Raw genomic sequence first — 25,250 nt, forward strand, 5'->3', positions numbered from 1 at the left:
AGTTTTCCAAAGCTTGCTTTTCTGTTTGGGGACAAAACAGAGAGCTTTCCAAGTTTGTAATGAAAAATGACGGAAGGCAAACAAACGATTCTCTCACAGCGGTGTGGTGGCTGGGATGTTCATGCTGGGTGTGGGGGTTCCAGGTCAGAGTCATGGCTGTGTCATTCCTTCACATCCCACATGTTACTGCCTGTTCCAGGGCAGATCAGTCTCTCCTCCCAGAGCTGCTCTGTTTTCTCTGGTCACTGGGAAAGGTGCTTGAACCTGGTGAATGCCTTATTCACCAGATACCACTTCAGGTCAGTCAATACTGGGCTATTTCTGCAAAGTGGAATAGCTCCAGCATAGCTGCCTCTTTCTTCCTCCCTACTTCCACAATTGTTAGGACTTTGTGTGCAGTTTAAGCTGACCTAGCTGCTCAATTCCACTTTTCACTTGACTTCCTGAGGCAGATTTCTACCTCCTAGCACTCACATTTGTCTCATTCTTAGTGAGCAGGTTTGGGCAGCTAAACTGGTGGAAAATTATTCTTTTTTTTTTTTTTTTTTTTTCCCCGGTAGAGCTAGCTTTGCATGTGTCTGGATTGTCTCGCTACAGGGTGAGCTCAATGCGGGTGCCAGCACAGTGGAGGTGGCAGACGTGCAGATGGATGGCAGGACCATGGCAGTGCTACCATGGATTATTTTACACTGCTGCGGAACTGCAGGCTCAGGCAGAAGTTCCTGCTCCACCTAATCTTAACCATCTGGGTAGGAGTTTGGAGGAGGTTTTCTTTTCTCACTCACTGTGTCAACAATGAATTTGATCCAGAGCCTAAAAAGCTTTTCCCATATCATCAAAGTCAGTAAAATTGCATGAGCAGAAATCAGTTTTTTGACCAAAATTCCTGTATTTCATCTTAAAATTCCCTGTCTAGTTGTAGGGGAAAAGAAAGAATCTGACTACTAGAACGACATACATTAAAGCAACTAGTTAAAAATCCCCATGCTACGCAGGTGGTGCTGTGTGCCCTGTGCTCTTGTTGGTGACAGAAGTCGTGCAATGCCATGACAGACCAAAGCCCAGTTTTCTCTCAGGAATTCTTAGGATCCCAAAGCACACAGGCTTGAATGATCCTCATGGCCACCATTAGATGTCCATGCTCCGGTGACATGGAACATGACCATGGTTCAGCTCCCTGTGGGCAAAGGAGAGTGGGTTTGAGCTTGCATATGTTCTGCAAAGAAGGGGTTCATGTGGTTTGCAGACCATTCCCAGCTTCACTGTTGGGAAAGATTTTAAATGTTGGCTGACCTGGTCCATGGTTGCATTAAAAATGTGATAATTGGTGCAAGTTTATAATGAATTTATTACAGTTATCTCATTTAACTTATGTTTGGGGGATGAATTTCCAATCTTGGCTTATATTTTCAGGCACTAGTAATTTTGAAAAGTGATTAATCATTTGAATTAAGATTTCTTATGTGCATCTAAACTCAAAAGCAATCCTTAGAATAAAGCTGTGCAAAAAGCTTGTTTTCAAATGACGCTGAAATGCATTTTTTTAATGTTCTCTTGTAGCAGTTTTTAGAAATTAGACCTCCTCTTCCAGAAACTAAAAAGGGAAGAGGCAGTCCAGCAGATCTTATTCGAGAAAAATTCCGCAAACCCTTCTAGTCAGTGGGAGTTTCACACCAAGAAAGGCCACGAGATGAGGTAAGAAGCACTGTTTTAATCTGAGCTAACCAAATTTGTGGAGAAGTGTGAAGTTAGTAATAGATCTGGATAATGTTATACCTAGTCAAGGATATTTTCATACTTCAGGTTCATTCAGGTTCTCTCTGTTCATGTGTGGTTTTTAGCAGTGTTTTTGACAATGGATGTGTCCATGCAATTTTTATTCTTGTTTTTTTACTTTTTAGTGGGAGATAAGTGGAACTCCTCATCCCTAATATTTTTAGATCCTAAAGGCCAAGAGGACATCTGTTCTCCTGAACCTCCTTAAGCTTTCATCAAAATACCTTAATTATATCTGTTGGGGCTGGAAACCTTACCGATAACTAAAAATGTTCAAAACTCCCTATTATGAGATCCTTACCTTGCAGTGCTTCTAACCTTTTGATGCTCATAATCATCAGGGTTGCATTTTTACTTACTGATCATCTGCCATAGGTTATTTTTTATATATTAAAAAGAATTAATTTCTTAGGTTTAGGAAAATATTATTGGATCCCTATTAAAGGGAAACAAAAAACTTGTTCTATCCTTTGAGAAGCTTTGATTTCTGTTGAAATATGAATTGAAATTTGGGGGTGGCCAGGGCTTCATTTTTGCCACGCTTATGAAAATCCATAGAAATTACAGGCTCTTTTTCATTCTCTGCAATACACACAGAGTTAGATTTTAGCATCTAAAATCCCTGAGCTGCTGCCCATGGAGAGAACGTGTGCCCTGCTCAGGGCTGAGAGAAACGTTTCTGATATTGCAGCTGTAAAAACTGCCTGGCCCAGTTCTAGGCACTATGAATAAAGGCCATTTCTGCCTTTCTCTCAGTGATCCTTGTGCTGGGTCCAGGCAGCACAATGAGAAAACCAGTTGACTCAAAAACAGAGGGAGCAAGACTCAAGCATGGAGAGGGAGGGGTCTACTCTGGACCAGGAGACTGCCATGAAGAGAGGAACTTGCCCACAGCTGGGTGCTTCAGGAAATGGTGAGTTGGAAAAGGCTGTAAAAAGTAGCACTGGAGCCTAGGAGGAGGGGTGGGAGACTAAGATTGTATGAGGAGGCAAAGGGTGAAGAGCCTGGTGAACGGCAGGACACTCAGATGTGAGCTGCAGGAGGGAAGAGAGAAGAAAAATGTGTCTGGGAAACAGTAGGCTGAGGAAATCGTGTGGAGAATTACAAGTGGAAGCTGATAGAAAAGGAGTGAAACGAGATTGGTTGAGGACTTGAGGGTCAGGGTATGTCCAGATTGAAGCAGATCAGATTGGGAGAGCTGGAGGGCAAAACCTAGACCTTGCTGGGTAATGAAACCATGACTGGGCTGAAAAACCTGGGAAGCAGAGACTGGGTGGAATAGGTGGGCAGACTGGGATTGGGATCTCCATTGGCTCCATGCTGGAAGGATACTTAATTAGAATTGTGCATGGTATTGCTTACTATTCTGTATGATCATGTGAAATATGAGGTTTTTACAGTAATAACATGGTAATATTGTGGCTATTTTTACTGAAAAGTTACTAGTTTTTAAGATTCTTCTCCCTGCAAATACTGTCGCTCTTAGACTTTTTAAGATTCAGATTGTACAGAAACAGGGATAGGAAAAAATTCTCTCCCTCTCTCTCTTTTTCTAAAAGAGCGAAAAAATGCTGTAGTGTGACAGAATATAAAGGTTTGGCCAACATGCATTTGCACCAGCTATTCCTGACTTCACCACTTACAAACTGAAGCACCATTGGCAGCATAGAGAAGAGGAGACTATAAAAAAATTATTTCATAAGGAGAAAGAAACCGCTCGAGTATGGTATAGGACCTTTTGCAATACAGGTCCCAGTCTCTCTAGAGGCTTTCCCCGCTTTTTCTGGTTAAATCAGGCTATAAAAGCAGTGCCCTCTGCTGCCCAGGACAAAGAGTGCTGTACTCGGGAATGCTAACCCAAATTCAGACAAGCACCCTTCAGAGTGCTATGCTATTTTACATGCGTACTGTTTCTTTCTAATACACGTGTTTGTGTGAATTCAAACAAGTTAGATTCCCTCTTGCAGCTGAAGGTGACTATTTGTATTCACTGTTGTAGTGCTTCTATTCTTTGAGCTCAGATCAAATGTAATTGAATGATTTTTTTGATGATCCTCATTTCTCTGAATTGGAGGTTTCATAACCAGCCTAAATAAATAGTTTGCTCTGCACTGGTAGACCAATGACCTTGCAGTGAGGTTTGCAACATGAAATTTCACACTGAGTTTCTCTTCCACTGTATCTAGTGGCCCATAATAAAGATGTATCATTTTTGGAATCTGACTCAGTGGGAAATGGTAGGTAAGTAATACAGTCATGCTGCTAAAATATCTGTATTGTATTAGAAATGAAGAGAAGTCAACATCCTATTAGCTGGTAATACAGGGTAGAAAGTGATTAGTGAATCTCCTTTCTAGGGTTTGAAATGACTAATTTTCTGGTCCCTGTGGGAGCTGCTTTCAGCTGAGGCTGACAGTTGTGGATGGACACCCTGGGTGGATGTTTTCCTGTGATGGTTTTATATGATCTCAGTCTGCACTACTGCTGCCACTCTGAAGCTGGAAGGACTGATCACAGTGGGAAAGAGCAGCTTTTGTTGAGTTCAGTTCTTTCCAGGTCTTTGGCTCTGGTTACTCTGAAAAAGAGAAGTTGCGCTAGAAGCTCGGCACTGAAATGTTCAGGGCAAGTCAGCCGAGTTGGGAAGCAGCTCATCATGCGAGGGGTTTGGATCTTTGTACAGTGTGAAAGACCAGGCGGGAGCCACGTGATCTTGTGGAGAATTCTAGAGTGCTTAGGGGGAGCTGGGGATCACATAGGAGAAAGGTAACAGGAAAAAAGAATTTGAGAATAGTTAGGCATTGAAGTGCTCTGAAGAAGTATCTTATGGAGGGTGTATGGCAGATTTTGGAACACCAGCAATAATATTTGAGGTCATCTTGTTTTCAGACCAATGTTCTGAGATCAATGAACTACTCTACTATTCTCAGAGCTTTGAATAACACATAGATTCAAGTCACGGGTAGGCTTGAAGGAGCCTATGGTGCTTTTCCTTAATCAGAGTGTTAAAGAATAGATCTTATCTGAGTACAATTCAGATAATTATTCCTTTTCCTGAGCTGTTTATTATGTTCCCCAGTTGTGTTTACTTCTTGTCCTAAATGATGTAGCATGGCTGTATGTGAAGTGACGTCCCTACCTCTTAAGAACCAATTTGTGTCAGACCTGCTGGTTATCTTCAAGCAAGGAGAAGGGACTGTGCTTGCCTGTTATATAGTTGCTGTAGGACGCTGCTGAATGTGCAGCGATGCAGCATTGTTGCTCCACCTGCCTTCAGGACTGTAGGGATTCACCCCCGAGCACCCCATGGACCTTCCCAGTGCTGGTCAGGGGTGCCCGTACTGTCCTTTCTGCAGAACTGCTAGCTTCTGCTTGCAGAAGAACTCATAACGGACAGATGCCAGCTTTATTTTTTTTGAGAACAGATTAAATGCATTTCTTGAGACCAGTGATAATATTTTAGATGCCTTATCTACACAATGGCCTGTTTTCCCCATAGAAGGGGGAGAATAGTGATTATTGCAAATAATGGCAATATCCTTAGGCTCCTGCAGGCTTTTCACAATGCAGATTTCTAGTGGTTCTCTTAGAAATTACAGCCGATTGTTTGGTGAAGGGAAGAGGAGGACATGGACTCAGTTTGAGCTGGAACTCTGGTCTCATTTTCTGCCCAATTTCTCTGCTCAGTTGCAAGAGATGATGCCACTCAGCAGCACTGCCTCCTTTTAGCAGACACATGACTTAGAACCTGTACTGACCTGTCAAGTGCTGTGCACAGCAGCATCTTTGATAAAACTGACTCCCAGCACAGGCTCATTGTTTCCAGCTCCAGGGAGAATCAGAATTTGCACGTTTCAGAGCTGCCTAAGTGGCGATGTCAGGATGTCAGAGACTGACAGTGATGATTATGCCACAAGGGGAGGAAGACAGATGGGTTTGACATTGCAGCAGACTGTAACTGTCTACTTTCATATGCTCAGTTCAATACCAAAGGGCAATCGATTTTAGCCAGGGCAATTAATTTAGCCAAACTTGACATTTTGGCTAAAATTTTTTTTACTGGAGTCCTTTTCATAAGAAAAAGTGCCTGGAAAGGCACTATACATTATACCAACACAGCTGGGCTCAGCAATTAGGACCATACAGTGCAGTATGATGCATGCACCTTTGGAGTGCAAGTATTTAGTGCTTTCAGCTTGATTTTCCACAGTACAAGTAGGGACTATGTCTCAGTTATACACAGAAGAGATGAGTAGCTGGAGAGGGTGGTTGGGAGAATACCTCACTCATATATTTGAAAATGAAAGGCTAGGTAGCTGCTCCTCTCTCTGCTTGGCTGCAGCAGCAAGAGAGCAGGGGTGAGGGTAAATTTACGAGATGTGTGTAAATTTATTTGTGAGATCAGGGCCTTTTTCTGGACCTAGGTCGTTGAGGGATTTAAGCCAAAAAGGGCTACCTCACTGAAAGCCTCAGTTGCCTATCAGTTCTTCAAGGTAAACAGCAAACAGAAAGTCAGAATATTTTAGAAAGCATCTTTGTAGCTACTTCTTCAGCTATAAAATCCTGTTTTCCATGTGGGGTTGTGTAACAGGCTTCAGGAGAGCCCTCTGGGAAGGCCGAGAATGGGATCACCCTTATACTGGCATGTTCCATAAGGAAATGCCCACTGGCTCTCCTTATTCTCTCAACAAGCTGTTTAAGGCAGTCTGCTTACTTTGCTTATGCCACTGTGTGATCCTACGTCACATTCCCCTTTTTTCAGTCTTCCCCACTGTCGTCTTCTTCCCCCTTCTCCTTCCCTGTCTTCTCCAAACTCATGCTGATAAGACCCTTTACACCACGATGCTAGTACTCTACAATATGTATCATTAAGACTGAAAACAGCGCTACAAGTCAAAGTGAGAAGGCATGGATCAGAGCTATAGCTTAGTCCAGCTGTCATTCCCAAGACAAGCGTTCTTGCTCTGAGACCACTCTGACTATATTCTTCAGCAGAGGCATGCGTGTGCACTTCCTTACCTTTGGAGCCACAGTTCATCTAAAGTTGTCTTATCAGAGTTTACTGGAGATGGCGATCCCTTATGAGATAAAACATTCAGAGGCTCTTTGACGGGTTCATTGTTTTTGAGTGAACCTGTGACGTAAGAGAAAGCCAAGAGGGTGTTAAAACAGTCATTTTCTTAAGGGTCATCTTTACTTTTACTGTAGGCAATGGTTTGCTTACAGCAAAGGCAAGAGGAAGACCGCAGACACAAAGACAGCTACATTTTAGGTTGGTTTTTCAAACAAGATTGAGGTGTCATCAGCTTGCATAGTGCAAGATTGTACAGCCTTTGCCACAGCTGCAAATGCAATTGAGAAAAGATGTATATCTACCTTCAGATATACAATATCAGTCCTTATGTATGGGAGTAGCACTCTCACCACTGAAAATTAGGTCCCAACATTAGTGATTTTCAGTGCAATTCTTTAAGCAGAAAAAGTTTAGCAGTGTGTGCCTGTGCATGCCAATATTTGGTTTCCCAAGTCAGGGCTTCATTACTGCTCTGCTTTCAGGCACACAGTGGATGTTCAGTTTACTGGATAAATCAAGGCTAGATTTGGGTGAGACAGGAGCTTTACTTTTAATTGCTTCTCCAATTTCCCTCAGATGAACCTCTGATCCTTTCACAGGGAGCCAAAGATGTATTAAGTCCATGGCTTGCTACTGCAGTACTTGGCAAGAGAGGATGCATCTCACTTTTCAAATGAAACCTCCTGTTGTTTGAGGCTTGTTGATAAATGGCCTTGTTTTTTATTAGAAATATTTTGGTCTAAGTCATAATTCTGTTTGCATTTCAAACTGGTGACAGCACAGGCAGGTCAATGCTCTGACTGAAGCCGGTTTCTGACACACCCTTTTAATCAATGCTACGGATTTTCTGACGGAAAGGGTGAAATCCAGAGTTTTAAAACTCCCTAAAACAGTGCCAAGGGCTTATGAAACACTAGTTTGAGTTATTCTCTTTGCCTTTTGTATAGTTTAAACATTTTATCCTTCTGTCAGAGGAGATTGCTTAAAAAAACAAACTCTTTTTCCAGTTAAAGGAAAACATCTATTATGTTTTACAGCTCCTAGGCTATAAGCCAAAGCTAGGCTGGTGCAAAGGGTGCCTATATAAAAGCTTTTCTTTCTGCTGGATTTACATTCTTTTGCATTATTTTTCTTGCTCTCATTTCTTGAGTCTTTATTTTCCCCATGTTGTATCCTACTCTGTATTTTCCTGTGTATCTTTCCCTCTCTTCTTTCCTTCCCCTCTCCTCCCCCCCCTCCCCCAGTCATTCCCTAAGCAAAAATGAGAACTGGTTAACATTAGAGCTTGAGTCAGACTCTTGGATAGCTGCTGTTCAAATGGGTTTGAAGTCAAGATAAAATAGCTCACCCATCCCTTGCTTCCATGCACGTCAGCAAATGCTGTCAGAAGAAGTTCCTGCTACAAGTGAGGCTGGTGTAGAAGCACCTGCTGTCCAGTTTCAGGGAGAGGGGATGGAATCAGTGGAGTAGAGGGAGAGGGTAGAAGAGCTGCTTATACAATCCTAGCTGAAGTTAAAAGCTGTAGCTCTGAATTGGACTTGCTATGGTCATATTGGAGAAAGAGCTATTGCTCCTAGCCCAGGTCCTGCTGTACAGACTGGAGAAAAGAAACGTCGTTCCCAGTGTGTTCTGCTGAACAATTGCAGATATGGAAGAAAAAGCCCTGTTTGGAACAGATCCTGTTTCAGCAGTGGTAACACAGGGAGGGGCGTGTGGGAGAGAAGTGCAGGTCAGCTTCTGTGGATGCTCTAATGAGCTGCTAAGAGAGAAGCCCTTCTTTCAGCTTGTCCTTCCTCAATGACACTGGCTAGACAGGAGGGATGTCCTCCTGGGCTGTTGTCCTGATGCTGTGACACTGCAGATATATGAAGAAGGTGCGTCCTTCTGTGCTGGTCCTGCTGCAGTGGCACCAGCAGGTAATGGGAGAGGGCCTCCTCAGCAGTGGTCTGGATGCTGTGACGCTTGGGTGGCAGGAGAGAGGGCGAGTCTCTTCTCTGCTTGCTCTGCAGCAGCGCTCTGGGAAGGCGGTGAGAGAACAGTTCTGCTTTGGTCCTGCTGCTGCACTGGCAGGGTGGAGAGCAGCTCTGCTCTGGCATAGGCGACGCTCAGTTTATCCACAAACCTCATTGACAACAGTAGCAGAATATTAAACAGGAGCTCTTTGCTCTGCTGCTGTCTGTTTGGAAACTTGGAGAAGGGAGGGAACTTTCCTTCTGTCTGTGCCACAGGGTTGAATGGGCTTTTATACTGCTGAAATAGTGTGGCTCCCTTGGCGAAGCTGGCAGGAGACACCTATTTTCCTGGGGACATTTCCCAGACCTCCTTTATTTTGGAGTGGAGGATGTCTGTTCTTTGTTTTCTTAGAGAGCTTGGTCTGCTTTCAGGGGCTGAAGTGTGGTACTTTACTACTGCATAACAAAGCAATAGCTTTTGGTGGCTTGCATAGTACTCAAACATCAAGAGTAGTGTTGTATCGTTTTGACTCATGCAGGTAGCCAAAGTTCAGAGTCCAGTGCATTGTTTCTGTTAGATTATATTCTGAAGATAGGATAGGTATCTTCTCTGTGATTCCTTTTATTTACAAGGAGTTATAAAATTCAGTTTCTCTGAACACCTGGGAGATGAAGCAAATGGCATTTTCTGCATTCACAGTCCCAGGTCTCTCATTTAGTGTTCCAGTTTTTTCTTGCAACCCTGTTTCCAGTGCTTCTGAGTGTGTTGCAATAGCTCCTTTTCTGTCTCTCTCTTCAGCTTCTCCTATCTTTCTCTTGTTTCTTTCACAGACAGCTGCTCAGACAAGGTGCCAGCTCAGTGAAAGCCTGGCCTTGCAGTCATGCTCTGTACTGTTCATACTCAGAGAAAGCCAACTCGTTCCATTTCTACTGAAGCCATGGCTGAGTGCATGTATGTTCTGAATGGTGTTCCTGTTATTTCAGCCTCCTGGTTCAAAGGGAGCTTAGGTGTTTCTTACAACTGTATTCAATGCAAGGTAGCAGCAACTGCATTTTCAGAGAAATCTTGCTCCCCTCTCATCACGGTCCATTGCAGTTTCCACAGGCTTGGTCCCTAAACGTACTGCTCTGGTTTTGCTGACTCTTTCCTCTATACACCTCTATGGCTCAGCTTGCCATACAGTATAGCTCTCACTACTTTTGAATATGTCCTTTCTATATGCTAAAGAAGTTCCTACTTCATTGACAGCTTCACGCCTTTCCCTGTTTAAATTATTTTTCTCTTAGAGAGCAGAGGGGTGGCAGAGCAGAGTCCCACATTTGTTTAGATTCTCCACCATGAACCATATTCAGACATCCAACCATTTTGCATTTCCAAGCTGAGCAAAGAAGGATGGCACCCATCTGCCAGCTGTGCCATAGGGCAGGGGTGTTCTGTAATGTGCTGACCACTGAGCCGCTTTCTACCTTCCCTGTCCCTTTTCTAATCTCATCAACTCCTGTAGCTCCTAATCTCACTGGAAAAGGAAGCATAACACTGTTTGGGTCAGTACTCACCTGTAGCACGCCCCATGTGCATTGCCTCTCTCGAAGTCTTTCTTTTCTCTCTGCTTGGCAGCCTCATGGACCGGTAGTACCTGGAATTTCTTTGAATGGCAATGTAGTGTGTGTGCGAGTCCTTCTCGTGGGTCGCTGGGTTAGCACCTTCTGACTCTTCCTCACCTTCAGAGACTGAACTTAACTTTCTCAGTACCTGCTGAGAAAGGCCCTGCTGGAGCCCACCAGTGGAGAGCCTGCCAGCGGCTTCTCTCCGGTGCCCATCCATGGCTTCCAGATCTTGTCTCTATGGCAACTGAGACGATGGATCAGCAACAGAGCAGCAGAAGACAGGTAGCCTCCACAACTCCATCAGCTTTATCTGAATTAGAGCTGGAGACGGACAAACCAAACACAACAAAATAGGAAAAGAGAGGACAAAGTCCTGGTTAGTTCAGAGGCTACAGTGCATTATCTGTTTAGGATAATGGCGACTTTCCAGGAATTTTTGTCTGAGATCATTCTGAGATCATCACTTTACAAGCCCTATTCTAATGTCCTGAATGTTGCTTTGACGTGCTCATGGTTGTCCTGCCATGACACATGGCAGTGCTATGTTACAGGAAAAATGACTGTATTTGCTCAGTTGATGACCACTCCCTTTTCTCACTTGTGAGCAGTAGATTACTAGTTGATTTAGAGTGGATACAGGTAATGGCCGTGTCCTTGTTTTTGAGGGTGAAAATGTTATGGAATAGAAAGTAAAAGCTGAAGAGAAAGCTCTGTTAATCTGTCTATTATCTCTAATAGATGAATTAATGCCTTTTAGAGGGCTTGGTGCCTTCTAACACATATTAATAACACTCACTCCTGCAGTGCAGATAAGTGAAGAAAAATCCGTAACTGTCGAGAAGTGAAGGTAAAAGCGACAAGATTATGTAGCAATGGAGAGCGCAGAGACTCGTTTTTGTTTCCTAGAGTTGTCCTCAAGTGCCAATGTACCCCCTCAGTGACACGGGGACTTCAGCACAGGGGTCCTGCTGCTCTGTGTGTCGGTACATGGATTATGCCAGTACTCCCAAGCATTTTTAGGAGGCAAATCACTACAACAGCGAAACGGCAGTTGATCCTTCAGCCTTTGTAAGACTGGGTAAAATGTAAGCGTTCACTGCTGGCTTTGTCTTGTTGAATTCTTACAGCTGTCAAAGCCTTTCTAAGTACATAACATGATTTTGTGACTGATGGGGCTATCATGACTAGTAGAAAGAGATGCTGTATAGGAAATGCGAATATAAAATTCACAGTTCACTGAGAGAAGGGCATAAAATAGTGCTATGGATTAGTCATTAGATGCTGTTTTGAGAAGTTATATGCATCACTGGTTTGTTACATTACAGTAGATCCAATATACAAGATACTCTAGAAGGAAAGCGTCTCAATTTTTTTTCTGGGTCTTCTGCAATCTCTGTGAACCTGCGTGTGCCATAAACCTTTTCCTTGCTTGCCCTCAGGGTCACTCCAGCTGACCCTGGGTCATCAGGGACAGTTGGAACATCATCTGTGAATCCTCTGCTTTCCAGAATTTTTGAGGTCCCTATGTTTTATGCTTATAAAGGGATGGTCACTACCTGAAATCATGTGCTGGGCCCGAGTCGTTCTGCTTCCTGGCTCTACAGATGAGAAAATCTGCTTTCTCCTTTCATAACCTGAACCACAGCCTGCAGCTCATAGCTGCTAAATTTGGATCCTGACTTCAGTTCTGCCAAGACTTTTGGACTGTTTGGAACTGGTGGTTGCTCTGGGACTGTTTCCAGTGTTACTGGAAATGTATGAAGGACCCATTTGTTGGTTGTGGTGTTAAGTTTGGTTTGTAAATTACTCTGAGGTATAGAGATTCACTAAGCCTGTTTCTGTTTCCGTGGCTCAGTGGAACAGCAACATAAAACCAGCTGCTGTTGGTGACAGCTTGAAAAGAAAGAAGTGGCTATTTCTTTTCCTGTGCCTTTCTTACTGTCCCAGGACTAAAGCCCCGAAGACTTGATCTTTACAACTGTGATGGAAGCATTTCTGTGAACTGTGCCACGAGTAATAGCACAGCTATAATCCTTTCTAACCCTAAATTCTAACAATCACTTATTTTTTATTTATTTCTCTTCTATAAACTGTTTTATGCATTGCCACTCAAGGAGATGAACTGGTAACAATCCCCTCTGTATCAAAGTTCCCACGTGCTTCAAGTAGCCACCTCTTGTCCATGTTACTTGGACTGGGGTAGAGACCTGTCTCTCTTTTGTGGCCTTTGCAATGCTGACATAGTTTGCAATGCTTAGCAAATTGATGCTGGTTTTTTCTTGAAAAATGAGTTAAAGTTTTCACAGGAGCTGGTAACCAGTCAGGAGTAATTTCAAACTCATGTAAATCTCTAAAGGAATCATTAGATAAATAGATGCATGTGCGTGTGGGGGATAGTGCATGCATGGAAAAGACTATTTTCCCCTTTCATTTACCTGGTGAATATGAAAGTACATGAATGTTGTTCAGCTTTTATAAAGATACTTGGTAGAGAAGGAGCCTTCTGCATGGCTAAGTGAAACTCACTCAGCCGAGTTGCCCAACAATGTAACTGTGTGTTCGGTAGCCCTATCAACCCAGTGTCGTTATCTTTGCCAGACACACTTTGTTTGGTCCATCAGAGGAACGAAGGGTGTCCATCCTGAACAGCTGCCTTGCTGTTAGGCTATTAAACAGTCCCTAACAAAATAGATGTTTGACCAGAAATGAATATAGCAGTGGATGAGAGAAAGGAGAGGCAGGGGTGAGGGAGCACTTGTTTATTGTGGTGGTTCTAAACAATATACAATTTTTTTACTTTCTTCTCCAATGAAGATTTCAAGAACAGAATGTATTTCTGAAGACAATGCTTCCAATTCCAAACCTGATACTCTATAAAAATATTGAGAAACCATTTACTGATATATCAGTCAAATAGTCCTGGCTTTTGCAGTTGCTTTAGGGATGAATTTAAAGGATACAGTCAAAATTAGTATTACATTATTCTGGTAGCAGTCAAGGTATTCAGTGATAGAGAATGAATGATTCAAGTAGGTGTGGACTGTAACTATCCCTGTCTGTGTGTTTGTAGTGAATTTTTGAAGAAGGTAATCACCTCTGATAGTGACAGGTAAGTGAGTGTCAGATCTTGCATCAGGAGTAACCCATCCCAAGTATATTCACATGCTATTTTGAGATCATGTGTCTCGCTGCAGTGTCACCACCTACCTGAATGTGTTTTGCAAGCAAACATACTTCCCTGTAGTTCAAGAAGACCAAAGTAGCAGGCTGGAGGGAAAAAGAGAAAGATGACAACAGTAAAACCAGCAAGCGATGCATGTACAGCAACACTAGAGATAAGCATTTTGACTCACACATAATTCAGCCTCCAGGAATTTGCCTGTATAGAAATTTTACTTGCTGTGCTAGTTTTCCCTGGGATAGAGTTAGTTTTCTTCACAGTAGCTAGTATGGGGCCATGTTTTGGATTTGCGCTGAAAACAGTGTTGATAATTCAGGGATGTTTTCATTACTGCTGAGCAGTGCTTACACAGAGCCAAGGCCTTTTTTCCAGCAAGTAGGCTGGAGGTGCACAAGGAGTTTGGAGGGAACACAGCTGGGACAGCAGACCCCAACTGACCAAAGTGATATTCCGTACTGTATGATGTCATGCACAGCATGTAAAGCTGGGGGAAGAAGAAGGAAGAGGAGTTAGGGTGTTTGTATTCCCAAGTAACTGTTATGCGTGATGGAGCCCTGCTTTCCTGGGGATGGCGAACACCTGCTGTCAATGGCAACTGATGAATGAACTGCTTGGTTTGCTTTGCTTGTGCATGTGGCTTTTGCTTTACCTATTAAACTGTCTTTATCTCAACCCAGAAGTTTTCTCACTTTTACTCTTCTGATTCTCTCCCCCATCCCGCCAGGGAAGGGAGTGAGCGAGTGGCTATGCAGGGCTTTAGTTGCTGGCTGGGGTTAAACCACAACACTCGCCAATGTTAAAAAATGGCATTTACCAGCAAATGCTGTGCATTTGTACAAAAGCAGTTGAATGTTAGGTAAAATGGTAATAAAAATTGTAAAAGGGACTACGGTTCCTAGAGCAGTGTGGATTTAACATGTGGATGCGTGTGGGAAACAGGGACTCCGCTGCTTCTGGGAGGATGAGACTGGATGTATTTGAAAGGCATCGTCTGGCCGTGGAACCCAACGACTAACTGCTGGTCCCTACTGTACAGAGAGAATGGGCTGGTAGGGATTCAGAGGGTGTTGGTTGTGAAAAGAACAACTCCTTTTAATCAGTTAGATCTAATCAAAGCTAAGAATGTTTTTAGTAGCAGAAGCTGCACCCTGAAAGCTGAGATTGCAGCTGTGTAGACCTGCAGGTATTTCAAATGGGTTTAGTCTGGGCAGAGTTTGATCTGGGAGTCTGGAGCAGGAGGTATATTCTAGCGCTGGTTGATCGTCTTTCCCTTTTTGCTCATCCCAACACATGCCAGGCGGGCGCAGCTGTACGAGCCACGGTAGAGGCAGACTGTGTGGTCTGTCGCTGGTGGCAGCCCTGGTGGGCAGTGGTGGCAGAGGGAGCTGCTGGGGGTGGCAGCCGCCAAAAGTCAGGCTGGCTGCCTCAGCTGTTGCTGAAATAGGAGGGGTGCGAGCTGTGCCTTAGCCGCTGGGAAGAGCCACCTACCTTCCCCACCGAACCGGCTACTCCACACTCCCTGACTCCTCTCAGCAGCAGTTTTCCAGGGCTCCATGGATCATGGAGCTGGATCATGGCCGCTTTGCTGCCCCTGGTAATTTGCCACCCTGGGTAATGGGCTATTTTGTTATGCGTGGTGCTGGCCCTGAGCTGATGGCCTCTGTCTCTGGAACGATTTCTTCCACATGCTCCCTTCCACTGCCACGAGGCAATGGTTTGTGTGGGACTTAGCTGGCTTCCTGCACTCAGCCCTCCCTGTGATATAAGGGGTGCAGTAGGATGAGACTCGTGGCTCTCCTTGCTGTTGGATGCAGTGGTTCATTAACGTCCTAATTCCCCTTTAAATGGGGAAGTGCATTGTCTGACTGAAAAGTACTCTAGTAAGTAAGTATATACTTAATGAATGCTTAATGATTTTGAAATTAAAAATGCTCAATTTGCCAGTGTTATACAATGTTGTTGCCTAGTCTGGAAGGGTAATGAAGATTGTTTAATTAATGCTTGAGACAGGCTGAAATCTTCAGCTGTGCATCTCAGGGATGTCTCAAAGCAGGAAATAACAGGTATGACTACAACTTGACTCTATGGTTGTTCTGTATAGGGGCAGACAGTCACAGAAGATGAATTGCCCTTGTCTGATTGCATGACGTATCCCTACCACTACCGGGAGAAGATAACAGTATTGATGTGCCTGAGTGACCACACAACACATGCAAGGATTGTGTCCCACCAGAAGGCAGGCAGGTGCTTTCAGCACAGAGGCCAATGAACCCCTACACTGAGTTATCTAGCGTTTTGTTAGTTTTGCCATCACCTTAGATCCATCCATGACTGGATGCCCCTTTAAATTATGTATATTTCAACGGAAAGTTTTGGGGCTCAATGCAGAGATTACTGTCTTGGCTGTAGGGTTTTATGCTGTAGAAAGGCAGAAGGTCATATAATCCTTTCTTCCTTTTTATGTGTTGAAGTTGTTTCAAGTATAAGCCCTATTAATGACTCATCTGGAAGGTTTTGCACGCTGAATGTAGGGATGCACCATTCATGTATATTTGATGAACGAGATGGAGCTCTTTTAAGACAATATTTTGATTTTAAGCCCTCATAGTTAACATGGCTCCTTTAATATTTCTTCTTTAAATACAATCTGAACGTACGTGCAAACACCAATTTTGCTGCATCTTACCAGTTTCTCTCTAAAATGCTTTATTTTGAAAGTCTTGTACAAACTGAAAACAAACCTCTGCCTCCCACTGCCATCAGTCCCTCATTCCATCCCTGGTCATGTATTAGGCATTGATTTTTTTTCCCCTCTTCCTCTGTTTTGAGTGGAATGTCATCTCTAAACTATTTTACTCTGCTTCATAATGAGGCGAAAACAGCTCTGTAGGGATGGGGCACAGTCCAAAATCCAGCAGCAGGCCTTACTCATCAGCTGCTGTTCTTGCTCACGTGGGTGCCAATCCCTTAAGGAGTGCCACATGCGGGTGGGTCCTGCTGAAGGCTCTGGGGCTCCACACAGGCTCAGGCCTGTGTTTGCATCGGGAGATATTTTTGTCTGAGTCAGGGGAATAGTAACACGCACAGACTCAGCCCTAGGCTCTGTCAGATTTAGCTCTCAGCAGATGTAGCTATGAATTTATTTAGCCTCATCAGTGGTTTAAGCTAATGCACAGACTTTAAGCTGGTGTAAGTGAGGCACTCTTACATGTCCTGTTGAGCCACCCCTGTTACAGGCAGACTGACCTCCAGCAGAAGGATGCACAGGCAGCTGGGCATGGTAACACCTTAACCTAAAGCCTTCAGGGCCCTGAGCTGCCTGACTATACGTATATTTATGTTTTCATTGTTAGTGGCTGGGATAACCCTCTTTGGAACTGTTAACAATCCTGACCCTTTCTTTTAGGTGGTGGCAAGAGACAGTTAAGCACATGTCCCTGTCCAAAGCAAAGGTCCATGACATTTCACAAAGGAATTTGAATTATTTAGGTGCAAGGCTAAGGTATTATTTGATTAAGGCACAGGAGTGGAGAAACCAGGAGGACCATGAGAACAGACCAACCAGAAAGTGGGACACAGACCAAAGAGGTTCACAGGAGAAGCCAGAGAAAAGTAGACAATACATTTGGGGCTGGCCGAAAGAATATCAAATTATTTGGCCCCCACATGTTTCCAGAAAACAAACATTTTGCACTTATTTTGTAAATGAGATTGAATTCTATCACCAGTCCTAACAGAATGAAACTACAACCACTCCAATTTTGAGATAGTCTTTCAGGTGCAAAAGGTAACAGAATGGTTTTATTGCTGTGATTTAGTGATGGTACCGTATTTATAGCAAGCAAAACCAAGAGACAATTCTGCAGTTCATTACACGCTTGTGACAATAAAACCTTTATGTCTTGCACATATGTTACAGGGAACCTGTTTTAGAAGCACTTCAGAGACTAAAATTAAATACATTGGATTCATTTAATATAGCTTCCAAAGCCATGTGCTTTAGAGACCATGAGACCAAGCTAACGGGGCTTGGAGAGAGAAACCAGTATATTTTAAACAGCTAAAAATTACTCAAATGGCCTTGCTAGATATAAAAATGTTTCCAGACTTAGGTTTGGCGTTGTGGGACCTTCTATGGGTAGAGGTAAGCATACACGTGTAAACATAGACACAAAATGAGTGTGTCCTATAAAAGGTTACTTACATGTAGCAGAAACAGATACATGCCTTCACACAATTCCCTCTGCATGAAACACAAAGTATTTATAGCAGCTACTCTGTGTTAATTAACTCATATCTATGTCAATACATACTTAATGAATAACACTAAATAACTGCATATTTTTCTGCTGCCAGGATGATTTATCTTTTTGACTGCTTACTGATTATTTACGAGTCAAAAATAATGATTAAAAATATGTGCTTTCTTGTACACCAGTAACAATTTTCATCTCTGTACATGGATGTCCTTGTTCAATCTATGCATCTCAGAGTGGTCCAGCCCTATCCCATTGCATTCCATGCTTCATCCCCTGGGTCTCCTGCAGTAGACATAAGATGTTAAAGAATTCCCCCTCTGGAGCTATTCTACATATGTGTATATGTACACATATATATGCATATATAAACATACACATGCTCTCTAGTTGTGTAGAGAGAGTCAACCTAATTTTTAAAGCATGCAGAAGAGCAGAAGTGGAAATCTACAAGCCCTTCTGGTTTTCATTATAAGCTCTTAAAACTAATTAAACAAAAACCTGACCTTATTTTTATTCCTTTTCTTAAATTAGTGCATATGCGATGGTGAAAGTACATCCCTGCCTGAAGGTTTTGAGAGAATCTTGAGAAGTAAAAGGTATAAAAATCATCCTTTTCCTCTGACATCTCTGACATACGTCTATATACTAACAAGAACTTCTGCCTCTAGAGGAAGCCCCCTTTGCTTTTTCCTGCTAATTATGAAATGTCATTGCCTGTGGCGCCATCCCATTCCTTTTTTTCTGCTTAGAAGATATAGTGAAATTGTTGCTAAGTAGCTGTGGTCTAAAACTCATGAGGTTTTCCAGGCTTATCCCTGGAAGGTAAGTGAATAATTAAAAACTAAATCACTGCATCTCCTAGACTGGGGGGAGTATGTGACTATCAACTCAGGACTAGGTGCAAATCACAGGACATAGCCTCAAAGCTCGAGATACCAATGTATGATGCAAGCATACAATAATACTTAAAAGAGGAGGTTAGCAGGTATTTTGGCTGAAGCTTTTCAAGAGAGACTCGTTAGTAAGCAGACAGGCCCAGTGTCCCTGGGGCAGATGCCACCTGTGCTTCTCTTGGGGAAAACTATAACGATTTCCACTTCTATTTCTAGATTTGTTGGTTGCTTATGAGACATTTGTTATGGAAGAAATGAACATGGGTGGTTATTTACACTGCAGAGAGGTAAGAACTCCAAGGGGGGTTTTATTTGAAGGTTCCACACAGAAGCAGGGAAAGAAGAGGGCTGATTTTGTTGATCGAGGAATAGTAGAGCTCTCAGTTTTTCCTCCCTCAGTGGTTATTGGGTGGAGGGTCCAAAGAGTGCCTGTTTGGTGAATCTGCTTGCAAACTTGTAGCTTCAAGGGAGCCAGAAGTCAATAAGACATCAGAATCCTGTTAGACTGGTTTCTACTGGTTTGAAATGCCAGGCAAGTTTGGAGTGCTGCTGTGCCAGGCTAGCCTTGTCAGCTGCATCAAGCTAATTTCAAACCTGACATAAGCTGATACTATTCTTATAGCCTGTTATACTGATTGCACGTGTCTTTAGTAACTCAGGAAAAATACTTGATAGACAACTCTGGAAACTGCAGCAAACAGCATCAGTCATGCAAAATTCCCCTCCAGAAGGGCTCTTTTTAGCTCCAGGGGAAGATCCTGGACCCAGGCAGGAAGGGAAGATTTGCAGGACGACTGCTCCCAATGCAGAGCAGACTCTTCTGTCCTAGGACTGAGGCACTAGCTCACAGTTTAGGCAATCACAACCAGAAGCTCCCCCCATTTGCCTCCATTTTGCCAGCTACAGCACTAGACAGTGTTGCACTGTAGAAAAACAGGCATACATGCAGTGCTCTCTGGATGCATGTGCATCCACAGGAAATCTCAATTTTTTTGTCAAACAAGTGACATGGTCTCCTAAACCATAGTTCTGTAGCCCACTTTACCCAAGTGCTTCGAAAGACTGGCAAAACTTTCCCTTTCATACCTTTCCTTCCATTAGCAGTTGTTACCCTCCTCTTCATCCCCAGTTTTTAAGCACAGAAAGAAGGCTGGGATGAGGGTAGTGAATCTCGTGGCTGTGGCACTGAATCGGGTCCTGTGAGTGCAGATTTCATTTCTCAGCTCTGCTGCAGTTCCCTGGGCAATCTTGACCATGACAGGGATTTCCCTGGGTCTTGGTTCCCCATTTCTAGACTGGGAGTGGTATACTATAGTTTATGAATACTCCCGTATTTCTCCCGTAGTCTTTTTTTCTTCTGAGTTACTTGAGCAGGAACTCAGAGCATGACATGTGATAGCCTGACAGGCTCAAAAGAGCTCTGGACAATACTGTAATTAAAGAAAAAAATGAACCAGTTTGGGTATTCTCTCTTTTTTGGTTATTTTTCATTGCATATTTCCTACATTTCTGTCCCTGGGTAAAAAGCAGGCATTTTGTTTATATTTCTAGTTCCTCAGTGTCCCTGTTGCTCATCCTAACTTTTATTTGAGCTGGTTGCAGTTTCTCCTAAGAAGGGGTCATTGTTTCAGAAATTTCTCCCTTTTGGAACAGCAAAGCCCAAGTTTTGCAGATTGAGTAACCTGCTAGACCTATTTATTCATAGACATCTGTTTCAAAGATGATTTTGGCTCGGAAAGAGAAGGCAGGGAGGAGACGAGGTTTCTAGATTGTCTTAGGTTTTACTGAGTCTTGTCAATTTTTCTTATTTTAGATCAATGGGGCTGCTTCCATGGGGTGCTGCTTGGAAACGTGAAATACTGCCTCCAGGCACTGTTGTGGTATAAATTATGATATAATTGCCTATAGAACAAGCTACTTCCAAAAGGAGAATTTGAGTGAAAACCCCAGGCATTGACCACATACTCAGTGACAGATAATGGTAATTATATAGTTAAAGCATTTTCCATTGTCTTGCAAATGTCCTCTCTAAATTATGGCAGTGTGGGACGATGGGGGTTTTGTCTCTGGGTGCTTCTTTTCTGGCAATTACTGTGGCATTTCACACATACTCCTATATTTACAGTTGGTCTTAGAGCGGATTGGATTTATCAGTCCCAATTGGAGTCTGGAGAAAATCAGACCTAAATAAAATTTCTCTCCATCTCTTAAAATGAATGTCAGCCAATTAGTCCTTTTGGCAAGTTCAGCGAAATGTTTTAAAATCTTTTTGTTATTTTAGTGCAATTTCCTACTTTCAACTAGATCTGGAAGTGGCAGCTTCACTGTAACGGTTGAATCTGTTAATAGTTTAATATCTCAAGAACTAGCTTGTTCTTATGAGATTTGAGTCCCTGGTTACTTTGTGCATTTAAAAATATACCTAATTGCTGGGATGGAGTTCACAGCTATACTGAATACACAGCGATTGGTCTCCTGAGAGTAAAAGGAAAGATCGGCTAAGGGGAAGGATCAGCCTGGCATTAGGAGGAAAACAGGCTGTTTTTCATATTTCCTGTCTTTATTTTATTTATATATTTTTTTAAAGCAAGGTCACACATAAACATTTGCCAGGAAAAATCACAACGTGTCCTGCCCCTGGAAAAAGACACACTGGTTGGTTGGTTGGTTGGTTTGGGGGATATTTGCTGTTTAGTTGGTCATATTAATGCCCGTTCTGTGCAGGCTGGGTCTCCTCTCTGACTAGCCTTCCTCCCTGCGGTGGTTTTTATGCCTGTCAAGCTGTGCCAATGGAGTCTCTCCTCCCCGTCAGCCAGTATTTCAACAGTGTCATGGCTGTGATCTGTCTGGGTTGCACAGGACTCCTTCAGTGTGATTTTGTTTGAAGAGCAAAGTCGGTTCTTTCTCGAGCACTGGATTTGTGCCTTTGTTTGTGGCCTGAGGTTTCTTCCTCACATCTTCCAGCATCCCCCCCCCGCAAATAGAATTTTACTCACCTGGCAGTCTGGGGCTGAACCAGTCTCTCATTTGCCATGGGATGAGGTATGTCCAACGAGTCTGGTCTAAACTCCCCCAAGTTGTTAGAGATTTGCAATTCAGTTGTGAATCCAGAGGCAGGTATGTCCTACAGAAGATCCCTGTCTTTCAGTCCTTGTACCTTCTGTCAGTTCTGCTTATGAGTGAAGTTTCCCTCAGACTTTGTTTGCTCAGTTTCCAGAGTCACAGCAAACATAGTTTAAAGGAACAGCTTTCCCTTTACCCAGATAAGTTAGTACAAATATGCCCTGAATGTCCTTTGCACTGCTTGTGCCAAAGGCTTAATGACAGGGCATTGTTAAACGTCCCGTATAAATCTTTAACAACTGGGTGAAACTTTGGTCCAAATCTGCAAACTCAAATAAGTGGAAACAGTAAATAGTATTTTCTTACACTTTTAAGGCCCACTGGCTGAGAAACTGCTCTTGCTTTGCATTATTTACAGCCATTTGAGATGAAAAGACCTAAATGTTTATGTCTATATTTAGATTGCCATTTTTTTTTAATTTCATGTGTGTTCACATACCTGGGCACTGGGGTGGATATAGCAGAGCCAGCCTGGTTTTATTTTAAGGCCTTTTGGATCTGTTCATCCAAATGCCTGATAATTTTCGCCCTCGAAATACTGTGATTTCTTATTCAGGTTGTGCTTACATTTGTTGTTCTCTCCACTGGGCTTGCTTGCTATTATTTGACTGTCCCTTTTCTGCGGGCAGCTTAGGGCCCAGTGCTTCAAAGGAAGACAAATAAGCCTGTAATTCCTGTAGATACCTATGCAGTGCTATACTTAGGAGAGAAGTTTTCCCTTATCCTTGGATAACTCCTTGGTATTTTTTAAGCCTGCAGTTTGAATGACTCTTACAAAAAGTATCATATCGCCTGCTGAATTTGATGCTAGTCTTTCCTTTCTTTTTTCTTTTTTCTTTTGGAAGTTCACTGAACTTGCCAAGTTCCTTGTTCATCTCAAAATATTTTAATTGGTCACAATGTTATCCTATTCCTTTCAAAATGCAGCTGTGCGCCCAGCCTACTCCATAGAAGGCCAAATGTTCATCATGTAAAGCTTTGGTTAAACTGAGGTCAGTCATCATAGCTTCGTGGTCACCAATGTCAGTGTCCCTTTACATCAGCTGAGGGCCTGGCCTTGGCATAGAGAGCTGTCAGCAATTAATCCTGTAATGATTAATCAAGGTCACCATCGGACCTGTGCACTCCCAGTCTGTGAGCTAGCAGGACACTGAAATGAGGGGTGTGCTGGAATTTGGGCTCCTCTCTGTTGCAAGAGTCACTCCAGGGTGAATCTAGCTAGCCTTGTGCTTCAGACTTGCTTATCTGAGCGTCCCAGCACTGGCAGAGTACGTGAAGCAAGGGACTCCGGTTTTATTGCATTTTCCAGTCATTAAATTGCTCCAGTGAGTCCTTCCCAGTGTTGCTATTTTGAGGGCTAAGTAAATCCTGCTTTTACAATCCCCTTTTTGTATGTAAATCTCACCACCTCTTTTCCTTTGCTTCCCATAGATTGTGTCATTCACTTTGTTACAAAAATAGTTTTGTGGGTTTTTTTCTGTTCCAAATGGGCAAAGTAAATGGAAAAATGGTGTAATGTGTATCATAAGCAGGCTGTTTATTGGACGTTGTCTCTCACAGAGTAAGGAAACTTCCCTGTGACAAACCCACAACTCACCATGGAGTGTCAGAAGGTCTGCTATGGAGTGATGTTGTTTTCCTTTAGGTTGAGGGAGCATTTTTTGGGTTTTGCCCAATTCTTTGCACGAGGAGAGGAAATAAGTTTAAAAAGGCTATTATTTACTGGGAAAGAAACACCGGCAGCACTATTCTTTGCTTACTCCTCCTGCTGGAAATCAAGAGTAACTTAACTGGAGTCAATAGAGTGTGAAATCATACGAACCCAAAGACTACCTGCTCTTCATATGCATTGCTCTTACAGCTGATAAGGATAGTGAGGTGCTGCTTTCAAATGTGCACAAAGGCTCATTTCCTTAACTAGAATTGGAATTAAAAGAAAATGGTGGATGTTTCCTTGTCCAGTGAACCCTGTTTCCCAAAGAGCTCTGCCATTAGCATTTATGTTATGTTCATTATTGTTCCCCTGACAGAGTAGACTTTCGGTCAGACCCCAGTCTATAGGATTTATATTCTGCACAAATTATACCATATTCCCTAATGTCTGGAGAGAAGCCCATAGTGTTTTAACTGAAAATTTGCAAAACCGTGTAATTGCTCTCTTGCATGGCCTGACTCCATAGAAGACCTGTTGATTTTAACTATAGCTGCCTGACGACAGCTGCTACACTGTATAGCATAGCAAAAATACTGAATTACCTGAGCCAGGCTTGCCTTTCTAATAGTGTAAGGAATCAGTGGATTCAGGTTTGAACATTTTGCAAGGGAAATATACATTGATAATTTTTAACGGACTAGATATCGCTCATTAAATGTAACCTCTCTTGTTTTCCTACTGATTTCTTTTCACATATGCTCACGAGCATTAGCTTCAGAATTCTTTTTATTAGCCTTCATTTGCAGCTATTGCTATATCTTTCCTAAGAGGTGGCACCCGAAATTGAATATGGTCCTCCAAATGCAAATGCTCCATTGTTCAGTATTCTGTCGTTATATTATCTTCTGCATTATTTTTATATCCTCTTATTAATGCACCCACACACCCCATTTGCATTTTTTAACCTTTTTAAAAACGTTTTCATTACAACAATCAGCTATAAGGGCAATGAAGTAAGCGTGGAACAATAGAAGTGAAGACCCTGATTCTCCTCAGACCTATACCCATTTTAAACTTCACTGGTGACACTGATTTTGATTTACACTAAAAGGAAAGAGGGAGGATCAAACCTAGCACGTCTACACTGAGACATCCATTTTTTGATAGTTAGCAAGGAATGATTTCATAAAACAGTTGCAGCACACAACATGTTGTTTGGAAAAAGTACTTTTTTTTTTTTTATCATGAAGGAGGTTTTTTTGCAGATAGAGGACTGCGGTATGGTAAGGGGAGATGGGAGGTAGCCAGAGGCACGGCCGCTCTGCCACATGCATGCTGCCAACGTAGAGCAGGGAACCATTGCCACCACAGCAAGCCACGTTTAGGACTTCCCACTCTAAGGGATGGAAAACCAGTTTTAAGGTGCAGCTGGGCAAGGTGATTTCTGTTAAACAAACGGGCATTTATATATTGTCTGGCTGCAGAAGTGAAGTGTGTGACTCAGAACACCACCTGAGTAACACTGCTGTTAGCCAGGGAGCAGAAAAAAGGTGAAGAAACTCATAAAGCAATCATTCATGTCTGGCCTTGTGGCAGACTGCACCTTAGCAGCATCTTTAGTGTCTCCCTTCCTTCCTTAATTGCTTCTGGTTTACTTGACTCTGGATTTTCTCCAGGAGTCACTGTTAAAAGTTATTATCTGGTGGATATTGATGCCATTGTCTCTGGAGGGA

The 25,250-nt window shown here is 42.9% G+C and overlaps 2 protein-coding genes across 3 annotated transcripts in view; one reads left to right on the forward strand and one right to left on the reverse strand.

Moving 5' to 3' along the window:
- Positions 1-21,925, reverse strand: part of NGEF (neuronal guanine nucleotide exchange factor) — a 52,661-nt gene extending 30,736 nt beyond the window's left edge. Inside the window, exons 1-4 of the mRNA XM_054835782.1 lie at positions 21,737-21,925; positions 13,615-13,674; positions 10,357-10,728; positions 6,793-6,907 (exon numbers count right to left, since the gene is read on the reverse strand). Coding sequence (XP_054691757.1) covers positions 6,793-6,907; positions 10,357-10,624 — 383 coding nt within the window. The 5' untranslated portion in view covers positions 10,625-10,728; positions 13,615-13,674; positions 21,737-21,925. The remainder of the gene's footprint in view (positions 1-6,792; positions 6,908-10,356; positions 10,729-13,614; positions 13,675-21,736) is intronic.
- Positions 1,679-25,250, forward strand: part of NEU2 (neuraminidase 2) — a 35,947-nt gene continuing 12,375 nt past the window's right edge. For both annotated transcript variants that reach the window (XM_054835787.1, XM_054835786.1), the window contains exons 1-2: positions 1,679-1,695; positions 2,533-2,689. In XM_054835787.1, coding sequence (XP_054691762.1) covers positions 2,562-2,689 — 128 coding nt within the window. In that variant the 5' untranslated portion in view covers positions 1,679-1,695; positions 2,533-2,561. The remainder of the gene's footprint in view (positions 1,696-2,532; positions 2,690-25,250) is intronic.

Source organism: Grus americana, chromosome 9 (assembly GCF_028858705.1).
Source record: "Grus americana isolate bGruAme1 chromosome 9, bGruAme1.mat, whole genome shotgun sequence".
In the NCBI taxonomy this organism is placed as follows: domain Eukaryota; kingdom Metazoa; phylum Chordata; class Aves; order Gruiformes; family Gruidae; genus Grus; species Grus americana.